General features: G+C 43.7%; 1 protein-coding gene across 1 annotated transcript in view; it reads left to right on the top strand.

The window, feature by feature from the left end:
• adss2 (adenylosuccinate synthase 2) overlaps positions 1-27,504 on the top strand; it is a 103,052-nt gene that overhangs the window by 64,021 nt on the left and 11,527 nt on the right. The window contains exons 4-9 of the mRNA XM_072512808.1: positions 5,435-5,485; positions 6,639-6,705; positions 9,397-9,504; positions 21,190-21,271; positions 23,527-23,653; positions 25,268-25,422. Of these exons, the coding sequence (XP_072368909.1) occupies positions 5,435-5,485; positions 6,639-6,705; positions 9,397-9,504; positions 21,190-21,271; positions 23,527-23,653; positions 25,268-25,422 (590 nt within the window). The remainder of the gene's footprint in view (positions 1-5,434; positions 5,486-6,638; positions 6,706-9,396; positions 9,505-21,189; positions 21,272-23,526; positions 23,654-25,267; positions 25,423-27,504) is intronic.

The following is a 27,504-nucleotide window of genomic DNA, read 5'->3' as shown; positions in this document are numbered from 1 at the left end:
GTCTGTCATCACAGCTAAGTCCTTATATCCCAGGCATCATCTAATTGGACCATTGCTGGAGTATTGGCAGGGCTACTACATTTATAGCTGCCTCAAGGTCAGATCAACTAACTAACAGCATAGGCAGAGTTGAAAGACTGACAGGAACCTGAAGTGGTCTTTAGTTTTGTACTAAGCAAGTTAATAATCTTTATTGTCACAAGTTGTTCCATTAACACTGCGATGAAGTTACTGTGAAAAATCCCTAAGAAATTGAGGGAGCTGCAGATATTTGCTAGAATTGCCTACATTTTCTGTGCCTGCAGCACCTCATGCTGCACATGGAAATTAAAGTGAACTGTGTGATGGCCTGTATTTTAAATCGTAGGAACGAGAATGACACAGCAGAGAATGAGGCCATTCAGTCCACAATGCTTGTGCCAGCTCTTTGATACAGCTATTCATTTAGTTCCATTCCTTTTCTCTTTCCCCACAACCTATTATTTTCTTTCCCCCTTCAAGTGGTTATCCACTTTCCCTTTTTAAGTTACTATTGACTCTGCTTCCACTATTGTTTCGAGCAATGCATTCCGATCGCAACAACCCCCTATGCTTTTGTGTAAAAAAAAAAAAAAAAAATTCCTCTAGCCCCTTTGCTATCATCTCAAATCCGCGTCCTAAAATGGAAACCGTTTCTCCTATTTAACAGTATCAAAACAATTCTATCAAAGCTCTTTGTTCTGAAAAGAACAATGTCATCTTCTCCAGTCGCCCCACATAACTGAAGTCCCTTATCCATTGAACGATTCTAAATCTCCTCTGCACCCTCACTAAGACGCATGTGGTGCTCGGATTAAAATGCCATAGTCCAGTTGAGGGCTTTTATAAGGGTTAGCCTAACCTGTATTCTGTTAACAAAGCCCAAGGTCCCATAAGTTTTTTTTTTAACAGCCTCCTCTATCCCCCCTGATGTTTGTTACAATCTATCTCACTGATTACTGCAATTCCGGGTTTCATGCCATGTACAAACTTTGCAGTTGTGTACATGAGTCCAGGTCATTAACATATGTTTTTTAAAAAAAGCCCCCCCTCCCCCCGATTGGTAAATAATTGTCAGATCATTTGGGTAGACTGATGGCACAGTGGTTAGCACTGCTGCCTCACAGCGCCAGGGACCCGGGATCGATTCTGACCACGGGTGATTGTCTGTGTGGAGTTTACACATTCTCCCCATATCTGAGTGGGTTTTCTCTCTGTACTCCTGTTTCCTCCCAAAGATGTGCAGGTTACGTGTGGATTGCCATGTTGAATTGCCCCTTAGGATGGGGTTTCAGGAATAGGGCGGGGGATTGGCCTAGGTCGGGTGGTCTTTCGAAGAGTCGGTGCAGACTCGATGGGCCGAATGGCCTCCTCCTTGACTAGGGATTCTATGATCAGACTATCACTGAAGGTTTCATGTCCATCTTCTTAAAAGTAATTTCTCACCTTTAAAACATTAAACCATGGGCGGCACGGTAGCACAGTGGCTAGCACTGTTGCTTCACAGCGCCAGGGTCACAGGTTCGATTCCCGCTTGGGTCACTGTCTGTGCGGAATCTGTATGTTCTCCCCGTGTCTGTGTGGGTTTCCTCCGGGTGCTCCGGTTTCCTCCCACAAGTCCCGAAAGATGTGCTGTTAGGTCATTTGGACATTCTGAATTCTCCTTCTGTGTACCCGAACAGGTGTCGGAATGTGGCGACGAGAGGCTTTTCACAGTAACTTCATTGCAGTGTTAATGTAAGCCTACTTGTGACAATAAAGATTATTAAAGAACATCAAAAAGGGATGTGGTTGATGCTGTATAATCAGCATTTGCTGCCATCCCTACTTAGAAGTTGGGGGATGGGTTTTGAACTGCTCCAGTTACTGTGGTATTTGTGCCCCCATAGTGCTGTTTAGTAGAGAATTATAGGATATTGACCCAGTAAATATTTATTTATAATAAATTTAGAGTACCCAATTCATTTTTCCAATTAAGTGGCAATTTAGCGTGGCCAGTCCACGTACACTGCACACACTCGCCACACTCCGACACCTGTTCGGGTACACTGAAGGAGAATTCAGAATGTCCAAATGACCTAACCTGCACATCTTTGGGTTGTGGGGGCGAGATCCACGCAGCCACGAGCATTTAAACTGAATCTGAGTTTCCGAACCCACTCCTTGTTTATCACAAAGACCATTGACTTCCACCACCATAATATAGCCCATCTCCGCCTCTGCCTATCTCCCGCTGAAACCCTCATCTATATTTTTGTTAACTCCAGACTCAAGTATTCTAAAAGTCATGGGTGGAACCCATTTAGTGCCTATCATGTTCTTCAAAGCCATCTGAATTCTGTCGCTCCCTAATGAATTTTGATGTTTGCTGATAAGCAGGCAAGCAGTGTGGCAGGTTCAAATTACTGTTGCGTGTTTCTAGCTCAACTATTTATAACTGGGGTTTATCTGCAGCTTTCCAGACAATTTATATGCAGTGTTCTGCAAATATAATTTGTTTCAAGTGGGAAGAAGCCACACACACAAAAAGGATATAAAACTAAAGCTTTACTCGCTATGATGTCTATACGAGATAGAATCATAGAATTTACAGTGCAGAAGGAGGCCATTCGGCCCATCGGGTCTTCACCGGCCCTTAGAAAGAGCACCCTACCTAAGCCCACACCACCTCTACCTTATCCCAGTAACCCCACCCAATCGTTATGGACACTAAGGGCAATTTAGCATGGCCAACCCACCTATCCTGCACATCTTTAGACTGTGGGAGGAAACCGGAGCACCAGGAGGAAACCCACGCAGACACGGGGAGAACGTGCAGACTCCGCACAGACAATGGCCCAATCCAGGAATCAAACCTGGGACCCTGGAGCTGTGAAGCAACTGTGCTAACCACTGTGCTGCCGTGCTTCCCTTGATGAGAGTTGTGCCCGTTAGTTTAGCTAGTTCGTTACATAGGTTAGTGGGGCAGTGTGGTACGATCTGTTTTTCCTGATGGGTTCCAGATTCAATCCCTGAGTTAACTGATCCTCACCAGGGAAATGGTATAGCGCATTACATTTGACCCCAGTGTGTCTATGTAGGGGAATAGAAAATGGCCAAGAGTTGTCACTTGTGATTGTAATCCAGTGAATCCTGCTGAACCTGTTGAGCTCCTGCTGAACCTGTTTAGCTCCTGCTTGTGCACTTTGGCCCTTGACTCCAGCCCTTTTCCTGGTAGCTTGCTTAAACTGAGTATAATGGTAGAAAATCGAAGTGTCCTGTTTGACCCTGAGCTGAGCTTTATAACCCATATTCTATGTGCCATCAGGATTGCTGCCTTCCTCTAGTGTCACTGAAACACATGATAGCGCCAAGCACTTTCCTTAATGACCTTCCAAATTCTTCCTGAAATCATTTTCAATTTTTTCCAAACCCTACAACTATATCTGACCTTAATAGATTCCATATATCTCACTATATAGATTTCAACATCCTTGTACTCCTGCAAAGTCCTTTTACAGTTTTGCACAATTCTGTAGGCATGTGTCACTGCATTTTCCGTATCTTTGACTTTGGCACCTTCTTTGTTCCAGCTTCAACTACAGAGAGACTTCAGCTAACATCTGTGCCCCTAATGCTCTGGAAAGTTGTCCCTGATTTAATTTCCTTATTAAACCCCTCTCTTCCTTCAAAAGCTGCCCCTAGGATGTGTTACTTCAGTGGATACAACGTTGGGAGAATCTTTGTACAATAAATGTATTGGTCAGTTCATCATTTATGGGAAAAGGGCTGATTTCCTGCAAGAAGTTCGTTTGCAGGTTAATGTTACTTTAGGCAAGTGAATGTTTTTAAGTGTTTGGAACAGATGACTTTGTTTTCTCTTTCTTCGCACCTCCATGTTTTGCAAGCTAATGTTACGTGTTTAAAAGAAAGAGTACTGGTATTCTACTATTTCTTTTGTGTATCACAGCTGAATAAAATTAGTTTGGGCTGCCTCACCCATTTCTATTGTGTGCCATTCCTCAGATTAAATGGCACAATGTTTGACATTGAAAGTCAGTCTTAATTATATGGAAATGGGTGTGTGGTCCACTCATTGGGGTTAAGGCATTTGAGGGACCCTTGACTTTGCATCTAGTCTTTGCCATACCTGGGACTGCAATAAGGTGCAAACAGAGTTGGGAAATTTCATTTCCCAGCACTTGATTCCTTAGTTTGAAAGATGTCACAACTGTGGGGATGGCACAGAAGAAACATTTTGAAATAAAATGAAAATCGCTTATTGGCACAAGTAAGCTTCAAATCATAGAATTTACAGTGCAGAAGGAGGCCATTCGGCCCATCGAGTCTGCACCGGCTCATGGAAAGAGCACCCTACCCAAGGTCCACACCTCCACCCTATCCCCATAACCCAGTAACCCCAACCAACACTTAAGGGCAATTTTGGACACTATGGGCAATTTAGCATTGCCAATCCACCTAACCTGCACATCTTTGGACTGTGGGAGGAAACCGGAGCACCCGGAGGAAACCCACGCACTCACGGGGAGGATGTGCAGACTCCGCACAGACAGTGACCCAAGCCGGAATCGAACCTGGGACCCTGGAGCTGTGAAGCATTTGTGCTATCCACAATGCTACCGTGCTGCCCTTGAAGTTACTGTGAAAAGCCCCTGTTTATTTTCGGGGGTTATGAGAGTTTTTTCAGATTATATTGATGAGATAAATCATTAAAGACTATTTCCATTATTCATTGAGTCAGGAACTAGGGGTTACAAATGTAAAATCATAATGAGACTGAAGGAATGAGAACTTTATATTCGAGAGTGTAGAAGCAAAATCAACACATTTTAAAAAGGAAGGTGAATAAATATTTGCAAAAGAAAAATTTGAAAGGATAAAGGAATGGACCTTAATGGATAGCTCTTGCAGGGAGTAGACACAATGGCCCTCGTGCTGTAAAATTTTACGATAACCCAAAATCAAAAATGGTTAGGTCTCACATTGGCTTAATCGATTGCTCTCACATTAGGTCAGAAGGTTGCAAATTTGAACCCACTCTAGGATGTTGGAACATATCGTAGTGTAGTACTGAGGGAGTGCAGTGTATTCTGAAATGCTGTCCTTCAGATTAGTCTTTAAATGCTAGCTATTACTTGGCCGTTGAGACGAATGTTGAAGATTCCATCAATTATTCAAAGAAAAGCAAGGCATTCTCTGTGCCTTCTCCAATATTTCAACCTTTGCTCAGAGCCCCATTGCTGTTTGTGGACTTCAATGCATTGGAGTTGTTGCCAAGTTTGTCCAAATGTCGCTACATCCAAAAGTAATTAATCACGAGAAGCAGTGGTTTTGCAAAATGAGGTACCATCTCAATACAGGTTTTTCCCCTTTATGCCATGTTTATCAAATATAATAACTTTCTTTTCATCTTCAGGTCTTGTAGGATGGGAGAATAGACTGATCATTTCAGACAGAGCCCATATTGGTAAGTTGAATCATCGTTATTCATGATGCTAATTTTTGTAGTCCTTTTTCCTCCTTCCCTCAATATTGTTTTTCTTTCCTTGCAAAAGGATCCACACTTATTACCTGGCTTGATCTGTTTTTGTAACCTTCAGTTAATTGGGCTGTGGTTAGAGAACTGACTGGATGCTCTATAGTAGCCCCTGTATTTCAATCCAGCCCAGACTGATGGGGAAAATAGTTTCCCCTTATGTTGACTGCAAAGGCCCAGTCTTGAAAAGAATTGCAACGGCTTTAGCCCAGATCCTAATGGGCCCAGAACACAAACTGTCAATAGTTCAGTAGATCAAAATACTGTGGATACTGGAAATCTGAGATACGAATACAAAATGCTGGAAATACTCAGCAAATCTTGTGGTGTTTATAGAGAGAGAGAAAAAGATAGCGTTTCAAGTCTATGACCTTTCACCAGAACTGGGGGCAGAATAGTTCAAAGTTCAGCAGACACATTGCGAGGCCAGAAGTTATCAAGAATTATTTTAAAAGTACAATGTTACCTACAACTGATAAACTTTATATTAAGTATTATTATAGAATTTTCACTCCATTACATTTTAAATAAACATCACACTCTGGTGCATTATATTCCTATTTAACTGGTAGCTGCAGTTAGGGGTGTGTACAGTGACGGTACGGTGGCACAGTAGTTAACACTACTGCCTCACTGTGCCAAGGACTCCAGTCCAGTTCTGGCCTTGGGTGACTGTGTGGGGTTTGCATGTTCTCCCCGTGTCTGCATGGCTTTCCTCTGGGAGCTCCAGTTTCCTTCCACAGTCCAAAGATGTTCAGATTAGGTAGATTGTCCATGATCAATGTGTGGCATTGCAGGGATAGGGTGGGGGAGTGGTCCTAGGTAGAGTGGTCTTTCGGAGTGTCGGTGCAGACTCAATGGGCCGAAAAGCCTCCTTCTGAACTGTATGGATTATATGGATAGTGTGCTGGAAGGTTGTAACCTCCCAAATTGTTACGTCTGGTCACAGCACAGATACAATCAGTTCAACTTTGGCTCATATCAGGTCGTTGACGATAATCAGGACAGCAAAACCTGGAATAATTTACACACTTCGTCAATTCGCTAAATGTCAGCAGCATCAAGTCTCTATCTTTGTTTTTAGTGTTTGATTTCCACCAAGCTGCTGATGATGCTCAGGAACAACAGAGGCAAAAGCAAGCAGGAAAAAAGTAAGGCTTCTACATGTTTGCAAGCAAATGTTTCCAACACCTTTGTAAAGTGGAATTTGATAAATCGCAACTCTCATATTAAATTTTAGGATTTTTGTTCTATTTGAGATATAGAATCTGCAGCACAAAAGGAATCTATTTAGTCCTTTGCCTCTGCTGGGTCTTTTGAAATAACATTGCTTATGTGTCGAGGTCAAATCTGGTGATTAGTATAAAACATTATCAGGTTTTTTTGCGACACAACCTTGTATTATTCATTTCTTAATTACCTACATAACGCAGGAAGTTTTTTTTGACTCTTCAAGTGATCCATATGGACAAACAAATTAGGAACAGATCTAGGACACTTGGCCCCTCGAGCCTGCCCCACCATTCAATACCACCATGGCGGATCTGATTGTAGGCTCACAGAATCATAGAATTTACAGTGCAGAAGGAGGCCATTCAGCCCTACGAGTCTGCACTGGCCCTTGGAAAGAGCACCCTACCCAAGCCCCACACCTCTACCCTTTCCCCGTAACCCAGTAACCCCACCCCATCTAACCTTTTTGGACACTGAGGGCCAATTTAGCGTGGCCAATTCACCTAACCTGCACATCTTTGGACTGTGGGAAGAAACCGGAGCACCCGGAGGAAACCCACGCACACACTGGGAGGACGTGCAGACTCCGCACAGACAGTGACCCAAGCCGGGAATCGAACCTGGGACCCTGGAGCTGTGAAGCAACTGTGCTAACCACTATGCTACCGTGCTGCCCACTGTGGTAGCATGCCGCCCACATTCAACTCCACATTACTGCCGACCCATTGACCTTTCACCCCCTTGTTAATCAAGAATTTATCTAGCTCTGCCTTAAAAATATTCAAAGATTCTGCTTCCACTGCCTTTTGAGGAAGAGTTCTAGAGACACATGGCCCTCTGAGAGAAAAATGTCTCCCCTTCGTCTTAAATGCGCGACCGCTTATTTTAAATAATGCCCCCCCCCCCCCCCATTCTAGATTCTCCAACAAGAGGAAATATTCTCTCCACATCCACCCTGTCAATGCCCCTCAGGATCTTAAAGGTTTTGACCAGGTCACCTCTTACTCTTCTAAACTCCGGTGGATATAGCCCTAACCTCTCCAATCTTTCTCCGCGAGATAACTGGCCCATTCCTGGTATCAGTCTAATTATTCTTCTCTGAAATGCTAATGCATTTACATCTTTCCCCCTCCAAATGAATGATAACATTCTATTAGTTTTCCTAATTACCCACTGTGTCTTTATGCTAGCTTTTTGTAATTCACGCACTAGGACACCCAGATCCCTCTGCACCTCAGAGCTTTGCAATCTCTCACCATTTGAATAATCTGCTGCTGCTCGATCCAGCATGCACGCGCAGGATGGCTGGCAATCTCAGAAGTCCGTCGCAGCTGGCATTTTTAAAAGCCGGCCGTGACTGTTGGGCATTCCTCCCTCTGAGCGCCGCGACCCTCCCGAAATCTGCCCGCGACACACCTACGGGTCATGACCCTGAGATTGAAAATCCCTGTATTAGCAAATCTTAGTTGGATGTGTTCTTTCAGAAGGACTGGAATTTTGTACCATATAATCACAATTTACCATTTGGTTATTAAAGTACAACTGTGTCCCTTTAAGCCTCCCAAGGTCTGTTTGTTGAGTAAATATAGTCTCTGGAAACTGGCAATTTAAATTGTTTGGTCAAGGAGCTTTGTAGATTGAAAAGTGCTGGAAAGTTTCAGATACCAGGTCAATGACTTTTTGGGGGGGTTAAAAAGTGTAGTTAATACATTGGGAAAATGTGTTGTCTGGTGTGTACTGGGTAGGAGCCAGACAATTCAGGTATATGGAGGCCTGCTGAGTTGCACACAGGAAATTGGGACCAAATTTAGTCTTTGGGAGTCAGAAATCAGGGAATAATTTTGTCCATTTTAAAGTATTTTTCTGTAATTGGGATGGAAAAGGGTGCAATTGCGGTGTGGCAATGACTAAGGCCAGCATCAGCGTAGACAGGAATTTAGAATGGAAAAAGTGAAGATATTTGTGCAGCTATGTAAAAGCCGTTGCATCTTATGCTTTTAGTCACGTTTACCAAACTTTTAAAACAAGATATTAAATTAGAGTCTTTTAGATCTTAGTACCTTTCACTGGTGAGTAGTTATTTGGCTATGATTCTGTAAATCTTTCAGCATTTGGAGAATTGAAACCAAGCCAGATTGTTGCTTCAGAAGTACTATTATATAGTGCATTGTGTGTAAGGTGAACTCTATTTCTCTTATATTTGACTACATTTAGATCTTATGTCAGATTAACCTGGCAGTGTCTGCTGTTGATGGTGTTAAGTTAGAAATCAATGTTGACTTGAGTTCTCTTAGTTCCAGGCAGCTTTTAATGATGACTAGCTATTGTCTTATATTAATTAGAACATAACATGCCATTATGTTTCCCACTGTGTTGAAAATCATAGTTGTTACATTTATTAAACCACACAATGGCCCATTTTATTTTTCACTAACTTCCTGACAATTTTTACTGTTTGTTTAGATTTTAGCCATTTCAGTGTGCATTAAAGTGGTGGATGGCTGGAGGAATAAGTTTTCTGTTCATTACTTTACTGCCTAATTAGATATATATATTGGACACAATTAGTGATGGCTTAATCAAAGAAAATATAACTTTGTCTTTAACAGTTTGGGCACCACAAAAAAGGGAATAGGACCAGTGTATTCTTCAAAAGCAGCTCGGAGCGGGCTCAGGATATGTGATCTACTGACTGATTTTGATGACTTTTCTGAAAGGTATTTGAATGCTCTCGTGTTCCATGTGCTTGTTTACCTAATTAGATAGACTTCTGTTTTGTTCTTCCACAACTGAGCTGCTCGTGAACTTGCTTTCTTCTGCGGTGGCTATTCCGATTGCTCAAGCTAACCATACTGACAGCTTCCCCATCTTGTCTGTTTTCACTGGTGTTTCCATGGTGCTGAAGTCTGGTATTTTGGCCTGTGTTACACACTGCTTCAGCAGATAAACAATAAGTAGCAACCAAAGTATTATAAACAAATAACAACAGTAAAACAAAAAACTTTGTTCTTTTAGATTTACCAATTTATTAATAAAGGCACACTTAAAAGTACACATGCCTATACCATGCAAATATGACTACTGAGATCATATTGTCTGTCACTCATTTTTTAAAAATCTACTAATCAGAAGTACAGTTCACCACATCTGAATTCCTAATTGACATGTGGCTAGTGGTTAATGCATTGGGCAGCACTGTTGTACCTGTTGCTAGGAAGGGCAAAGCCATTTCTTGAAGATATAGGCCCATAATATTAAAGGCGAAATTGGTTGGATGGAAAATCAGCTGAACATGAGGGAGGCGTCAATGACGAACATGGAGGAGAGAATGATTAGCACTGTTTGTCGAAGGATTCCTTGTCCCTGTTTATAATTCTGCTATCATTGTCGGGGAGATTGATTACACTGACTCAACATATTCACAAATTAGACTGATGAGTCAGGGGATAGCAGATTTCAATGTGGGTTTTGTGCACTGCAACAGTGAACTTTAAAATGTGCAAAGGAGCCAACTAACTAAGCTGTGAAAGGATTTGACTGATTATCGACCATCGCACATCCTCGATCAACAAGGTTAAATCTTGATGCACATGAAGCTGTTTGCTTATCGGTCAAAACAAATTAGTTTAAACTTGTTTGGCTTTGGTAAGGGCATTGACAAAAGCTCAGAGAGTGCTGAAGGTGTATTTAGGTCCCACGAGTATGAAACTCCTAAAACTTGAGAATGCTTCCGTATAAAGGGAACTAGCAAGTTGCAATTTCTGTTAAAAGAATTGCCTTTGAAACGCTTGATAATTTGCTATTTTATTTTTTATCTAATGTTGTTGTTAAACCTTGATTGATCATTCATTTATTATTGAACATTTAGTAAAGTGCTCTCTACTCACTACTGACCACTTCATCTGTGTCTGGATGATAGCAAGATTGAAAATGTTCAGTTGCTCTCTGATCGTTCCACCAACACAGACAGCGGTTTTATTTTTGGTCATTTGGCATCGCCATTGATCACGGCGAAGGTGCCCAGTCATCATAGAATTTTTTAAAGAATTTACAGTGCAGAAGGAGGCCATTCGGCCCATCGAGTCTGCACCGGCTCTTGGAAAGAGCACCCTACCCAAGTCCACACCTCCACCCTATCCCCATAACCCAGTAACCCCACCCTACACTAAGGGCAATTTTGGACACTATGGGCAATTTAGCATGGCCAATCCACCTAACCCGCACATCTTTGGACTGTGGGAGGAAACCGGAGCACCCAGAGGAAATCCAAGCAGACACAGGGAGAAGGTGCAGACTCCGCACAGACAGAATTGAACCCAGGTCCTTGGCGCTGATGGGCAGCAGTGCTAACCACTATGCCACCCTGCTGCCCCTTTGATTGAATTTTTGATATTTTTCAGTGCTTGTATAATGCATGTCCTTGAATTTAATACTTTATTTTGGAGAAACACCTTTATAGATAGAACTCACTGATGTATTACTTTTTAAAAATAAAGTGCAATCCATTGTACCACACACTACCGTATTCAAATCTACAATATTTCTTAAACATCGAACACCAATCAAATTTGTTATTCATCCAGCAGTGCGATGTTTCAGATAGTTTTATTTATTTAATTTTTTCCCAATTAAGGGGCAATTTAGTGTGTCCAGTTCACCTATCCTGCCCATTTTTGGGCTATGGGGGGGGGGGACCCACGAAGACATGGGGAGAATGTGCGAACTCCACTCGGCCAGTGACCCGGGGCCGGGATTGAACCGGGGTCCTGGGCACCGCGAGGCCACAGTGCTAACCACTGCGCCACCGTGCCTTCCCAAATGTTCGATAGTGGCCATGTTTATCTGCTTTACTTACAGTGATCCAAAACTAATTCATTATGTGTCAGACATCTTAATGTGATAAGTTGCTACAAGAGCACAAATATAATTTTATTAACTGATTTTTCCTCTCCAGCTTCCCTGCAATATGTTTTTGTGTGTGTGTGTGTGCATATATATAGATATATTGAAAACGGGAAATATTACTACAGTTCCTGCTTTTAAACTTACTTATTGAACTATCTGAAAATATCAAATGTCAAAGGTACCCACTCTGCATCATTTAGGAATGAATCTCTGAAGTGATGTTAATGTAACATTCATTGAAGAAAAGTACCTTTGCTTTTAATTGCTTGAGTCTACTCTTATAAGACCGTAAGACATAGGAGCAGAATTAGGCCATTCTGTTCCACCATTCAATCATGGCTGATAAGTTTCTCAACCCCATTGTCCTGCTTTCTCCCCATAACCCCTGATTCCCATATTAATCAAGAATCTATCTATCTCTGTCTTAAAGCCACTCAGTGACTTGGCCTCCACGGCCTGCTGCGGCAAAGAGTTCCAGAGATTCACAACCCTCTGGTGGAAGACATTCCTCCTCATCTCAGTTTTAAACAAGCGTCACTTCAGTCTGAGGCTGTGGCCTTGGGTTCTAGTTTATCCTGTTAGTGGAAACATCCTCTATCAACTCTATCTAGGCCTTGCCGTATCCTTTAAGTTTCAATAAGATCCCCCCCTCATCCTTCTAAACTCCAACCTGTACAGACCCAGAGTCCTCAACCGCTCCTCATATGACAAGCTTTTCATTCCAGGGATCATTCTTGTGAGCCTCCTCTGCAATCGTTCCAAGGCCAGCACATCGTTCCTTGGATACGGTGCACAAAACTGCTCTCCATACTCCAAATGGAGTCTGACGGGGCGGCACAGTGTCGCAGAGGTTAGCACTGCTGCCTCATGGCGCTGAGGATCTGGTTCGATCCCGGCCCTGTGTCACTGTCTGTGGAGTTTGCACATTCTCTCTGTGTCTCTGTGGGTCTCACCCCCACAACCTAAAGATGTGCAGAGTAGATGGATTGACCACGCTAAATTGCTCCTTAATTGAAAAAAATAATTACGTACTTTTTTTTTAAAAGAAAAGAAAATTTGGAGTACCCATTTAATTTTTTCCAATTAAGGGGCAATTTAACATGGTCAATCCAACTACCCTGCACATCTTTGGGTTGTGGGGGCGAAACTCCCACAAACACGGGGAGAATGTGCAAACTCCACACAGACAGTGACCCAGAGCCGGGATCGAACCTGGGACCTTGGCACCATGAGGTAGCAGTGCTGCCACCATGCTGCCCCAATAATTTATTTTTAAAAATGGAGTCTGACTAGAGCCTTATACAGCCTCAGGAGTACATCCCTGCTCTTGTATTCTAGCCCTCTTGACATGAATGCTAATATTGCATTTGCCTTCCTAACTGCCAACTAAACCTGCATGTTAACCTGAAGAGAATGTAATCCATCTACTTGTAGCCAGAGCATCTACAGCAATGAGTGTTCCTTTCCCACTCTTGTACTGTCACCTCAGCTGTCCTGCAAGGATCCATCCTAGGTCACCTCCTCCTCATCACCGAAATGGTGTATCTTGGTGCCATCATGACTGCAGTGGTCCTCACCATTGCTTCCTGTAAATTACATGCACGTGCAGCAGCCTGAAGGGTACCATGCAGGCTATTCACAAGTTGTGATCTTTAAGATACCATGTCTGCAGCCACGCAAAAAAGATCTTGAAGTTACCACACACTGAAATGAACAGGCCACGCATCTCAAAAAAGATCTAGAGGGGGCATTACCAATGGTGGTGCATGGACAAGAAGCAATGCTGGGAATATTCAGCAGACCAGGCAGCACCTTTGGAGGAAGGTACAGTTAACATATATTCTGATGGAAGGTCATTGACCTGAAATCCTATTTTCGCTTTCCCCTTTCCAGCATTTTCTACTTGTAATTTTGTAATGGGTGATATTTGTAAGTGTGATTATCTTGACTCTCGTATCCTAGTTTTGTAAATTTTTGTTGCCCAAATAATTAAATTTCATTCATTTAAGACCTGGTTCTGAATGAACTATTTAATCAGAAACTTAATTTCATGTCCAAACACTGAATTCTCTGAAACCTTCCTCCATGAGCCATTTGCTATTTACATTCATGTGTGTAAATGTAAACTAAGAGAGAATCTAAAGGATAAGAAGGAGCTTGTAAAATATCGTCACAAAAAACCTGGTCCCTCAGCCTCACTGGAAACTGCACCAGTTTCTCTCCCTTGACCTGCAGTTGCATTAATCTCTGAATTTCTTGATAATTTTCAGTTGCCTTCACATCTGACCAAACAATGTCCTTTACGTTACAGCCTGCAAAGCTCCAGCTTGACGCATGCTATTGCTTTTGTGCTTAACCAACCTTCTGAAGTACAATGCACCCTGGTTATTTTCACATAATTAAATGCATTTTCTGCTTTTGGCCCAAATTGATGTTTCCAGTCAGCTTTTATTCAACTCTGCTGAAAGCAGTGACAGATTCTGGGACCTGGTCCTGTTGGTGGCTGGCAGCCATCCACTAGCTCACCCATGTGGCTGCTCTTTGCCTGTGGTTCTATATGTTGTCAATGGACATTCCCCAATTAGGGGGCATTGCAACTGAGTAACATTTGGAAATGAGGAACGTGACTGAAATGACCAGTATTCATAGGTGAGGGCGCAAATAACATTCCTTCCCTAAGTGGCAATTACCTCAGAAAATTCATGCCTTGATGTGGAAGTCCCAGAAAGGCTAAAAATGGAAGTTAGATAACATATAGTAGGAAAGACGTGTGAAATTTATGATGCACAGATTGTGATTATGAATTCATAATCGCTAGAACGCTATGAAGAAGTTCATTTTCATAAAGGATCAGGCCAGATCGTGCCAATTGTGGTCACCATGACACCAAGGGGAACGGACATTCACAGAAGTGTCACAAAGCTGTTTGTCAGAGCCGAGTTGTGAGCAAAGACTGACAGTACTTAGACTGTTGAGCCTTGAAAAGTGGAAAATGAGCAGTTATGTTGAAGGTATGCAAAGTAGTAAATGGCACGGAAAAAAGCAGGTTCAAGCTAATTCAAGCCAATCTTAGGACCACTGCCCAGAAGCTCTTTATATAAAGTGTGATAAATGAGTTAACTACAGATACTCATAGAGTAGCAGAAGGGTGACCATGGAATCAGATAGATGTTGCAATGAGAGGAGTCTTTCTAGCAGGATGACCTACACCGGCCTTTACCTGGTGACCTCAGTGCAGGCCAGTGATCAAACGTGGAACTTCCCCAGTCTGTGTGGTTTGCATCAAGTGTATTTATTGACAAAGACACAGGATAGTTACTCAAAGTAACTTTTGTATTTTCTTCCTTCATGGACCGCCCAGGCCATTTACCATGCTCTGATTTAGAGGCCTTGGTTTTCTGCAGGTCCCACTGCATAAGCTGTGTGCTACGCAGTTGTAGAAGGTCTCTGGTATATTCTGCATGAAAACTCTTCTTGCTATCTATCTACCTCAACACCGCCATTAGTTTCTCACTGTGTCATCAGCTATCTGTTTTATGGAGATTTGCATAAACTCTCTTGTTAGAACAAAGAACAATACAGCACAGAAAGAGGCCCTTCGGCACTCCAAGCCTGTAACGGTCATGATACCACCCTTGGCCAAAACACTCAGCACTTCCTAGTGCTGTATCCCTCTATACCCATCCTATCCATGTGTTTGTCAATGTGCCTTTTGAACGCCGTTAATGTATCTGCTTCCACAACCTCCCCTGGCAGCGCGTTCCAGGCACACTCCATCCTCTGTGTAAAAAAGTTTTTTTTTTTTTTTTTAGAAACCTGCCTTGCACATCCCCTCTAAACTTTGCCCCACGGACCTTAAACTTTTGCCCCCTAGTGACTGACCCCTCCACCCTGGGAAAGAGTGCCTGCTCATCCACTCTAACATGCCTCTCATAATCTTGTAGACCTCTTATCAGGTCACCCCTCCACCTCTGTCGTTCTAATGAAAACAGTCCGAGTCTATTGAGGCTCTCCGTGTAGCTAACACCCTCCAGACCAGGCAACATCCTGGTAAACCTCCTCTGCACCCTCTCCAAAGCCTCCACATTCTTCTGGCACTGTAGCGACCAGAATTGTGTGCAATATTCCCAAGTGCGGACGTACCAAGGTTCTACACAAGAGTAACATGACTTGCCAGGTTTTAAACTCTATGCCCCGTCCAATGAAGGCAAGCAGTCTGTATGTTTTCTTGACTACCTTGTCCACTTGTGTTGCCACTTTCAAAGATCTGTAACCTGTACGCCCAGATCGCGCTGACTTTCTATATTCCTAAGAGTTCTACCATTTACTGTATAGTTCCCCCCTGTTAGACCTACCAAAATGTACTACCTCACATTTCTCATTTCTCTACTCAAGTCTCCAACCTATCTATGTCCCGCTGTATCCTCTGAAAATCCTCAACACTATCTGCCACTCCACCAACCTTGGTGTCATCCGCGAACTTACTAATCAGACCAGCTACATTTTCCTCCAAATCGTTTATGTATACTACAAACACCAGAGGCCCCAGCACCGATCCCTGTGGAACACCACTACTCACAACCTTCCATTCAGAAAAACCTTCTACTACTGCCCTCTGCCTTCTGTGACCGAGCCAGTTCTGTATCCATCTTGCCACCTCACCTCTTCCATGTGACTTCACCTTTTGCACCAGTCTGCCACGAGGCATCTTATTAAAGGCTTTACTGAAGTCCATGTAAACATCTCTGTCCGCTCGTCAATTATCTTTGTCACCTCCTCAAAAAACCCGATCAAGTTAGTGATGCATGACCTCCCCTTCACAAAATCATGCTGTCTATCACCATGAGTCCATTTGTCTCCAAATGACCCTGAGAATTCTCTCCAATAATTTACTTACTATCGACGTGAGGCTCACCAGCCTATAGTTTCCTGGATTATCCCTGCCACCTTTTTTAAACAGTGGTACCACATTAGCTATTCTCCAGTCCTCTGAGGTCTCACCTGTAGCCAATGAGGATACAATGATGTCAGTCAAGGCCACAGCAATTTCCTCCATTGCTTCCCTCAGCATTCTGGGGTAAATCCCATCCGGCCCAGGAGACTTATCTATCTTAATATCTTTTAAAACACCCAATACCATCTCCTTTTTGATGTCAACATGTTCCAGACTATCCACACACCCTACCCAGTAATCATCTTCCACAAAGTCCTTTAGTGAACACTGATGGAAAGCACTCATTTAGTACCTCACCTATTTCCTCTGGCTCAACACACAGATTCCCCCCACTGTCCTTGAGTGGTCCAATCCTTTCCTTGGCCACCCTCTTGTTTTTACATATGAATAAAAAGCTTTGGGATTCACCTTAATCCTACTTGCCAAGGACTTTTTATGCTCTTTAATTTACTTGCTCTTGGTGGTCACAGATTGACCATTAGGGGCAGCACGGTTGCATTGTGGATAGCACAATTGCTTCACAGCTCCAGGGACCCAGGTTCGATTCCGGCTTGGGTCACTGTCTGTGCGGAGTCTGCACATCCTCCCCGTGTGTGCGTGGGTTTCCTCCGGGTGCTCCGGTTTCCTCCCACAGTCCAAAGATGTGCAGGTTAGGTGGATTGGCCATGATAAAATTGCCCTTAGTGTCCAAAATTGCCCTGAGTGTTGTGTGGGGTTACTGGGTTATGGGGATAGGGTGGAGGTGTTGACATTGGGTAGGGTGCTCTTTCCAAGAGCCGGTGCAGACTCGATGGGCCGAATGGCCACCTTCTGCACTGTAAATTCTATGATGATTTTACCCCATTTGTCTGGACAAGTTATGTATGTTATTAGGCTATATGCTGTACTTGAGTAGATACATTTAAAGTAGTAGTTTATTAATTGCAACATAACATTCGTTTAATGTGTTGCAGCTAAATATCTGATATCAGAAGGTGTAAATTGGGACTTGAAGCACTGATTTGCAAAAATATACAAATTGCATTTTAAATAAGCTTTCTGCACATGATGTGTTTGGAAATCCAATGTTTACAGTATTTAGCTGGCTGCTCGTTTCACAGTTTACTGAAAGTATATTAACTAGTTAGCTGATTCGGCAACATTTTCCCTGATTCTTAGAGCAATGGGCCATAAAGCGTGTTGAGAGACAGAAATTGCCCAGTTTCAAACTGCGCAGACAAATTGCTGGAAAATTAGTGCTATTTATTTATATTGTGTGTTATTGTTTCTTACAATGCAGGGCCTAAGGCTGCTTGTGCTGGCTGCATACATCAGTGTTTTTGACAAATGAAACCACATTCAAAAAGGGTCCTTGTATGGATTTTATTTTCTATTGGTTTCACTATCAAATAAAATATTCCTGTATTTTTATAACTCGCTGAACCCTCTATATTGCTTTTGTGTCTTAGAACAGTCTATTCTTTTGAATTGCTTTTACCCGTTTAAGAAATTGCCCAGAAATTCAAAGGGTCTCTAAATTATACACTGCAGAATCTTGCCACCACTTGTCATCCCACAACAGAATTATAGAGGATATACAACACAGGAACAGGCCATTTGACCCGATCAGTCCGTTTCAGTGTTTATGCTCCACTCAAACCCCCCCCCCCCCCCATCCTTGTTCATCGAACTCTGTCAGCTGAACCATCAATTGCGTGCTCCATCATGATGCTTATTGTTGCTAACTTTTGGTTGGTTCAATTGGCTCTGTTTTATAACCTTTGCGCTCGAGTCGCCAGGTATCTTTATGATACCGTCACGAGGTTCAAGTTCGAGTGATGATCAATAACTCAACATTAGTAAGATTCAAATCAAAGCACATTTATTATACACCGTAATCGCTACTCATGCACAAATTCTATGTCTAAGCTACTTCTACAACTAACAGGCCTATACATAACTTCGGACTGACCCACCAGGTCAGGGGAACAAATGGCCTTTCGTTCGGAATCTGAACTGCTGGATTCAAAGCCGGTATGGACTGGTAGCTAGGAGCGCCTATCTCGTAGCGAGCGTCAACTTGAGACTTACTTCAGGGATGTGGCAGCTTGGACCGTTCACTCTCAGGGGTTGCTCCGCATTGCTGAGTGACCCGGTCAAGGAAAACGATTTGAACTTGGGGCTTAACTTTTATAGTCCCCAGGGGCTTCCCGCCTTTCGGGGCGGACTCTGTACCTGGTTCTAGGTGATTGGACTTTGTTCCATTCGCTTGGTTCGATTTATCCAATACTGGAGCGGTTCCCTGATCGATGGGCGGTCTTGAGGTGTCCATTAACCTCTTTTGTGTTGGCTCCTGCTGGCGCCGGGGAGTCTGGCTTAGTTTTGTGTGTCCCAAATGTTGCTATTGTTCCGGGGATTGCTCATTAGTATGTAGATGGCTGCTACATTATTATGCTGATGGTCGCTGGTATCAATGCTGTCTGGGCTTTTGCAGAGTTAAATATACAGCAAACCTGCACCTGCTGGTTTCTGCCTGTGTTGGCTGACTTTCCCTTCAGCCTTTGCCGTTCGCCATTTTAAATCGGGACTTGGCCAATTCAGGTGGCTACATTATCTAGCTTCCTCTTAAATGTATTTATATCAAAGTAAATATATGGCCACGTACTTCTACAAAACGTTACCCTCTGGTCACTTGGCTAGTGCAGTCATAACACCAGCAAATGTTATGGCCGGGATTCTTTGTTTGGGAGACTATGTTCTCCTTCCGGAGGAGAATTGCTAGGGAGCGCAAATCACAAAGCAGTTCAGTGTCCCTCGCCATTCAAATTTCTGCATGGCGAGGAATACGAGGGATTCCGCCAATGGGCCTCCGTTTTGAGCAGGCAGTCCAGTCCTGTAGCTGCACCCCGCCGCCCAAGCAATGTGACCATTACTTGATAGAGAACAGCTATAACCTGTGTTTAAATCCCTTCAGACCCTTTAGCTGCTGTAGCGGGCTGTGATTGAGCGCTTCCCCCAAATAGTTGTGAGCCCTACATCATTCATCTGCTTCATGGATGAGTAATCAAAGTGCTGTAACCACAATGTTTACAAATCTCAACCACATCAAAGAGAGTTGAGTGCATTCTGATCACACCCCTTCACACTTGAGTGATTTTGAAGTGCTGAGCTGGAAATTGACAGCACTTAACTGTTTTTGATATAGCTGATGTGATTGATAGGGGCGGCACTGTGGTTAGCATTGCTGCCTCACAGTGCCAGAAACCCGGGTTTGATTCCGAACTCGAGTGACTGTGTGGATTTTGTACGTTCTCCCTGTATCTGCGTGGGTGTCCTCCGGGTTCCTCCCACAGTCCAAAGACGTGCAGGTTAGGTAGATTGGCCAGGCTAAATTGCCCCATAAGTGAGATAGGGGGACAGGGTGGGGGATTGGGCCTAGGTAGGGTGCTCTTTCAGAGGATCAGTGCAGACTCAATGGGTTGAATGGCCTCTTTATGTACTCTTAAGGATTCTATGATGTTATGTGGCTACAGCACTTTAATTCTTTTTTTTTCAAATTTAGAGTACCCAATTCATTTTTTCCAATTAAGGGGCAATTTAGCGTGGCCAATCCACCTACCCTGCACATCTTTGGGTTGTGGGGGCGAAACTTACACAAACACTGGGAGAAGGTGCCAACTCCACACGGACAGTGACCCAGAGTCAGGATTGAACCTGTGACCTCGGCGCCGTGAGGCAGCAGTGCTAACCACTGCACCACCGTGCTGGCCGGTTACAGCACTTGAGTTACTCATCCATGAAGATGAATGAAGCAAAATGGCTCACAGCTGTTTTATGGAAGCTGTCAATCACAGCCCACTACAGAAATGAATGAATGGTTTGCAGCTAAAGGATAAGATGGCTTTGAACACAGGTATCAGCTGTTCTCTTTCTAAGAATGGACACGTGGTGCTTGGGGGGGGGGGGGCGGAGAGGGGAGAGGAGCCCTATAGTTAAGGGGTCGCTGAGGGGGTCCTTTTAGTTGGCAGTCTCTATTTAGGGGTCCCTGTGGGGGTTCCTTTAGTTGGGAGGTCTCTGTGGGGGGTTCATTTTAGTTAGAGGGTCTCTGGTGGCTGGGCGGGGGAGGTCTGGTGGGTGCATGGAGGGCAGGTCGTGCATTGTGAGGGGTGTGGCCCGTGGATGGACTTTGGGGGCAACTCCCTTGAGTGGCCCACCACATCTGATGTATTAAGACCCATTTGCATTCTCCTTCGGGCGTGAACCCCGACCCTACCGCCAGCAGGGGGCTGGAGCATTGGCACCAATCCCGATTTTTTTTGCCAGACGGCCGTTTCTCCGCCGTATCACGGACCCCTGCTACCAGCGGCAGGCTGTGCAGAAATCCAGCCCTATGCTTCTCTAAGAAGAAAGTGCTTCTCGTCCACAGTTTGCACCCGTCTCAATGAAAAGTACGAATGGCCTTAAAATTGTTCTTTGTTTACGAATTCGCATTTGTGAAGGTTCATGCATTTAATTCATTGAATTGCTTTGATTTACATTTTTAAAAAGTCTATATTTTCCTCAGATTTAAGGTCTTGGCAAATCAGCACATGTCAATGTATCCTAATCTGGAGGTTGATGTGGAAGGGGAACTGGAGAATCTCAAGGTAAGCTGATCAGAACTTGACTTCATTGAGCACTTCTTGTGCTCTTACATATTTGGTATTGCAAATAACCAACAGCAATGGCTAACTGATGGTCATAATCAAAGAACGTTTTTGGATAGTGGGAGGAGAGAAAATAGTTATTTTGAATCTGGTCTAAAAATACAGTTCAGCTGGAGCACAGTTATAAAGATGCTGAATCTCATTATCTCACCCACCCCCAAAGCTCACTGGACAGATCCCCGTTCACGCGGCTGTTGTGATGTCCTCGATTACTGTGCGTGTCTTTGTGTAATTAAGTCCCTTGATTTAAATAATTTTGTTTTTTCGAGTTATTGGAGGGAGGAGGCCCTCAAACGCATCAGAACCACACCTAGAATAGCTGGTTTCCCTTCGCTACAGGGTGACGCTGTCAACTCTGATTTGCAAGTTAAAAATGTTCAGAATGTGGTTTAGGTTTAATTTGCCTTTCAAAGTTTAATCAACAATCTACAAACACAATAATGGCATTCAAATTTAAGCAGACTATCAGATTATCTTCAAAACGTGAACGCAGCTGGTTTTCAACATTTTAAAGTACAATACATTTAACCTTGTCCTGTTTAACTTTGTTTTGCTTTAATGTCAGTAAGTTAAAAAAGCCTGTAATCTCATTGAGCATCACAACTCTCTCTCTCTCTCTCTCTCTCTCTCTCTCTCTCTCTCTCTCTCTCTCTCTCTCTCTCTCTCTCCCTCTCCCTCCCTCTTCCCCCCCTCTCTCTCCCCACCCCCTCTCTCTCCCCCACCCCCTCTCTCTTCCCCTACCCCCTCTCTCTCTCCCTCCCCCCCTCTCTCTCTCCCTCCCCCCTCTCTCTCTCTCTCCCTCCCCCCTCTCTCTCTCTCTCTCCCTCCCCCCTCTCTCTCTCTCTCCCTCCCCCCTCTCTCTCTCTCTCCCTCCCCCTCTCTCTCTCCCCTCTCTCTCTCCTCCCCTCTCTATCCCCCCTCTCTCTCTCCCGCCCTCTCTCTCTCTCCCCCCCTCTCTCTCTCCCCCCCTCTCTCTCTCCCCCTCTTTCTCTCCCCACCCTCTCTCTCTCCCCCACCCTCTTTCTCTCTCTCCCCCACCCTCTTTCTCTCTCTTCCCCCATCCTCTCTCTCTCTCTTCCCCCTCTCTCTTCCCCCCCCTCTCTCTTCCCCCCTCTCTCCCCCCCCCCCCCTCTCTCTCCCCCCCCCCCCCTCTCTCTCTCTCCCCCCCCTCTCTCTATTTCTCCCTCTCCCTCTCTCCAACTCTCCCTCTCTCTACCCTTCCTGGCCGCAATCTGGTAAATCAGTTTCCAATTCTTTAAAGGTCCTACAGCATTGTTACCACTTCACAGTCCAGTGAAGAATTCAAACCCAGTTCCTTGGTCCCTCATGTGAACTTAGTGATATAATATTTCTGGGTCAGTGGGAGCAGGCAACAATGGGGAAAGACAGTGATATTTGTAATGGATTGAGGGCAAGCAACAGATTGGAATCCATAGAATCTTAACAGTGCAGAGGAGGTCACTTAGCCTATCGAGTCTGCACGACCTTCTGAAAGTGTACCCTACCTAAGCCCACTCGCCCTCCGTAACCCTGTAACCCCAGCTAACACTTGGGACACTAAGGGGCAATTTAGCATGACCAATCCACCTAATCTGCACATCTTTGGACTGTGGGAGGAAACCGGAGTACCCAGAGGAAACCCACACAGACATGGGGAGAAAGTGCAAACTCCACACAGCCAGTCACCCATGGCAGGAATTGAACCCAGGTCCCTGGCACTCTGAGGAAGCAGTGCTAACCACTGTACCACTATGAATTAGGAGGAAGAAAAGGCCAACAGCATCAAAGCCGGAATAGCTAACTGGATCACAGGACAGAGATGCTCAATCATTCAGCAGGATCCAGGCAGATGGTACTGGGCAGAACAGTCTCACCTCACTTGGCGTTGCCAGTGGAAGCTGGAATTACTCCGAGCTAGAGTTGTATCTGAGCCAAATGAGCCATTCTGGTTGAAGGATAACAAACCGCCTTAGCAGCCATTGGACTTGAAACATTAGCTCTTTTCTCTCCCTACAGATGCTGCCAGACCTGCTGAGATTTTCCAGCATTTTCTGTTTCGTTATCCTTAGCAATGGTTTTGAGCTTTTTGCTATGGTCTCAGTGAGGCACCAAGAAGCAGTAACCAGATACCTGTGTTTTGGACACCAACAGTAGTTTATATATAGCCACTCATTAAATTTTGATCTTGTCTGCAGGGATATGTGGAGAGTATCAAGCCTATGGTAAGGGATGGAGTCTATTTCATGTATAAAGCTTTACATGGTCCAGAAAAGAATATTCTAGTTGAAGGAGCAAATGCAGCATTGTTGGATATTGACTTCGGTAAGATACCATTAAATGTCTATGAAATGTACACAAACCCTCAAGAATTGTGCAACTATAAGTACTATATGAGATTTCATTTTTGTACCTTGGCCATTGTTTGATTTGCTTCTACATCCTTAGCAGAATAGGACAGATACCTGTGTATGTGTGTCTCCCTTCTCCGTTCACAAGAATATGAATTCCCTACAAGTGACATCACAAACAGAGCTTTGTGGAAAGGTTTGTTCAAAAAGTTTGTAAAAAGACTTGAGATATGGGTGTAACAACAAGCAAGTATATTTGGCAAGTTATAGACAATTACATTATGGTCTTGGGATTTGGATGAATTTATTGATTTATATTTTTGTTTTTTTAAGTAAATTTAGAGTACCCAATTCTTTTTTTTCTAATTAAGGGGCAATTTAGCTTGGCCAATCCACCTACCCTGCACATCTTTGGGTTGTGGGGGTGAGACCCACGCAGACACGGAGAAAATGTGTAAACTCCACACGGGCTGGGACCGAATCCGGGTCCTCGTCACCACGAGGCAGCAGCGCTAACAGTGCTGCACTGTTTGGGTGGATTTATGAAACACATTTTGAAGTTTTTCTTCTCTCCTGCTCTAATCCTTATTTTCCAATGATTACAACCGTCTAATATGTCTGTGGTCCCAGGTATTGTAATGAGATGTCGATAAATGTATTTTCAAACTTGTACCTGCAGAACTGTACTTCAGTTACCATAATTTGGGTCAGGACTAGCCTGCATTGCTTCATAATTAAACCATTCCTCTTGTAGTTAAGAGATGATGAGACCTGACACTCTAGAAATACGCTTCATCCAAGTTTATTATTTACTGGCATGGGTTGCTCAGACTGGTGTAACATTATATTAGCACCTCTGTATTTCAAGGTTTGAATGGCAAGCAAGCAGTCAACAGCTGGAGAGGATAGCAGCACAATGCATTTCATGAACTTTAATATCTAGGACCAGCAAAAACTGATGAAGGATTCCTCTGACTGTAGTTTGTTAGGGGCCCAGGTTGAAGCAGGTTTGACCAGGTTCTGTCTATTTCCAAGTGTGAACGAGCCTACACCAAGAAACTGCCTCTAAATTGGCAATGTCGGTTCAATGCCATGGGATGGCTGAGGCACATAATAGAGGGAGTCCTGGACTGAGGAACATTGTTGGGGACAGAGTAGAAGGATCTACGTAGCTGCAGTGCTTGATGCTGTCACTGGCTTCCTGACGTTGAAATTATTTGGTTCATCAGCATTAACATCCTTCCGTTTAAAAAGCTTGCAATTAACCCCAAAAATGATTCTGAATGCAGCCGCTGAAAATAAATATCATAGAGAAAGTTTCTACGACAGGAGATGGAACACTACAGCTGCAATCCAAAATACCGCTTATTAGAAAGCACTTGCATTTATATAGCATCTTTCACATCCTCAGGATGTCTGCAAGCTATTCACAACCAATGAACTACTATTTAAGTGTAGTCTGTTTTGTGGAAGTGGTTGTACGTCTTAATTTATATTTTTACGTGATAATGCCCACATTTATGGTATTCACCACCTAAATTGGAATACTGTGTAATAAAGAAATATATATTTTTTAATGTTTTCAAAGGTACTTATCCTTTTGTGACTTCATCAAATTGCACAGTGGGTGGTGTGTGCACAGGACTGGGAATCCCCCCTCAGAATGTAGGCGAAGTGTATGGAGTGGTAAAAGCCTACACCACCAGGGTTGGAATTGGGGCATTCCCGACAGAACAAGATAACGTAAGTCTTCCGGTTCATATGGGGCTTGTAACTTGGGCATTTCTATCACTTTTTTCTCCCCAGACCCTGTTACTATCTCTCTGTTCAGAACCTTTAGGTTGACAGTCACACCGCCTAATCTTGTGCCTTTGGCAATTCTTTATTTGTCGTTGGCATTGTTTTTGTAAACCATTGAGATATTCAGCAGCTGGCAGTTGACTTCTTTTGTCTCATGCCTTTTCTCCCCACTTTTGTTTGTTATTGTTCTTCTTGCTGGGGAGTCGTTTGAAAATTGGTGGCAATCCTGACGTACCTCGCCCAAATCCCTGCTCATTGACCAGCGCTGAAGGATTTTGGACTTGGATGAAGCTTTATAGCTGAGTCTGCAACTAGCCCTCTCCCTACATCTACACATGTATACAGTCAAGAGTGGTCAGGCACGCAAACTGTATCCAACTCTCTCTCTTCTCCCCCCCCCCCCCCCCCCCCCCCCCCCCCCCATGGGTGTTCTTGTCCTCATTCTGTCGCCCCAGTGAGAGATCAGAGAAATTGTTTACCACTTCAGTAAATGCCAATTCGGCGTGTTGCCAGGCTGTCTACATACATTACAAAACATTCTTTTTGGAGATAATAAAATTAACGTTGAACTTTGTTTCAAGTTCCAAGTCATTTAATTCAAATTAAAAATTAACTTGAGACCGTTTTGTTTTAAAAAGTGACCTTGAAATACTGAAATGGTCTGTACATTCTCTCTATTCCGTGCAGATTCTGCAAGTGGCATTAAAAGTGCTTATGCATTGAAAATAATGGGGGGAAACCTATTCTATGTAGTGTGATTGAGGAAATATTCACAGAAAATGTGATTTCTTTCACTTACAGAAACTTAAGACACAAGAGAGTAGACTTTTTAATATTAGTGTCAGGAGAAACATTCTCATTACCAAGATGACATTGTCCAGAATTCAGGAACCTAGGAGCAGGAGTAGGCCATTTGGCCCTTCGAGCCCACTCTGCCATTCAATGAAATCATAGCTTTTCTGCTTGTGGTCTCAACTCCACTATCCTGTCGACCACCACCCCCATAACCCTTGACTATCAAAAATCTATCTAACTCGACCTTAAATATATTAAATGATCCAACCTCCACTGCTCTCTGGGTAAGCAAATTCCACATGATAACGACTCTCTGAGAGAAAACATTTTTCCTGATCTATGTCTTAAACTGTGTCCCACAGTTCTAGTCTCCTCGACAAGAAGAAACATAATTTGAGTATCCAGAGTCCCCTCAGGAGCGTATTTGTTTAAACAAGATCTCTCGTTCTTCTAAACTCCAATGGGTACTGGTCCAACATGTTTAATCTTTATTCACAGGATAAGCTCATCATCCCCGCCATAAGTCAGGTGAACCTTATCTGAATTGTTTCTGACGCAGTTCTATCCTTTTTCAAATAAGGAGACCAAAACTGTACACTTCTCCCAGATGTGGTCTCACCAAGGCCCAGTACAGCTGCAGTAAAGCGTCCCTACTATTACATTTCTTTCCCTTGCAATAAACACCAACATTCCATTTGTCTTTTCAATTACTTGCTCTACCTGTGGACTAACTTTTTATGATTTGTGTACCAGGACACCCAGATCCCTCTGTGCCACCAAGTTCTGCAACCTCTCTCCATTTCGATAGTGTACTGTTTTTCCTTTCTTCAAGGGCAGCATAGTGGCACAGTGTTAGCTCTGCTGCCTCAGCGCCAGGGACCCAGGTTCAATTCCAACCTTGGGTGACTGTCTGTGTGGAGTTTGTACATTCTCCCCGTGTCTGCGCGGTTTCCTCCAGGTGTCCCGGTTTCCTCCCACAGTCCAAAGATGTGCAAGTTGGTTGGCTTGACCATGCTAAATTGACCCTTCATGTCCAAAGGTTAGGTGGGGTTAACGAGGATAGAGTGAGGGAATGGGCCTGGGCAGGGTGCTCTTTCAGAGGGTCGGTGCAGATTTGATGGTCCAAATGGCCTCCTTCTGCACTGTGTGGATTCAATGATTCCTGCCAAGGTGGATAAGTTTGCATTTTCCCACATTATACTCATTTGCCAATTTGTTTTAAAAAAAAAT

This window comes from Scyliorhinus torazame, chromosome 1, assembly GCF_047496885.1.
Source record: "Scyliorhinus torazame isolate Kashiwa2021f chromosome 1, sScyTor2.1, whole genome shotgun sequence".
Taxonomy (NCBI): Eukaryota; Metazoa; Chordata; class Chondrichthyes; order Carcharhiniformes; family Scyliorhinidae; genus Scyliorhinus; species Scyliorhinus torazame.
Note: the sequence above shows the minus strand (reverse complement) of the source record. Positions and strands in the feature narration are given on the sequence as shown.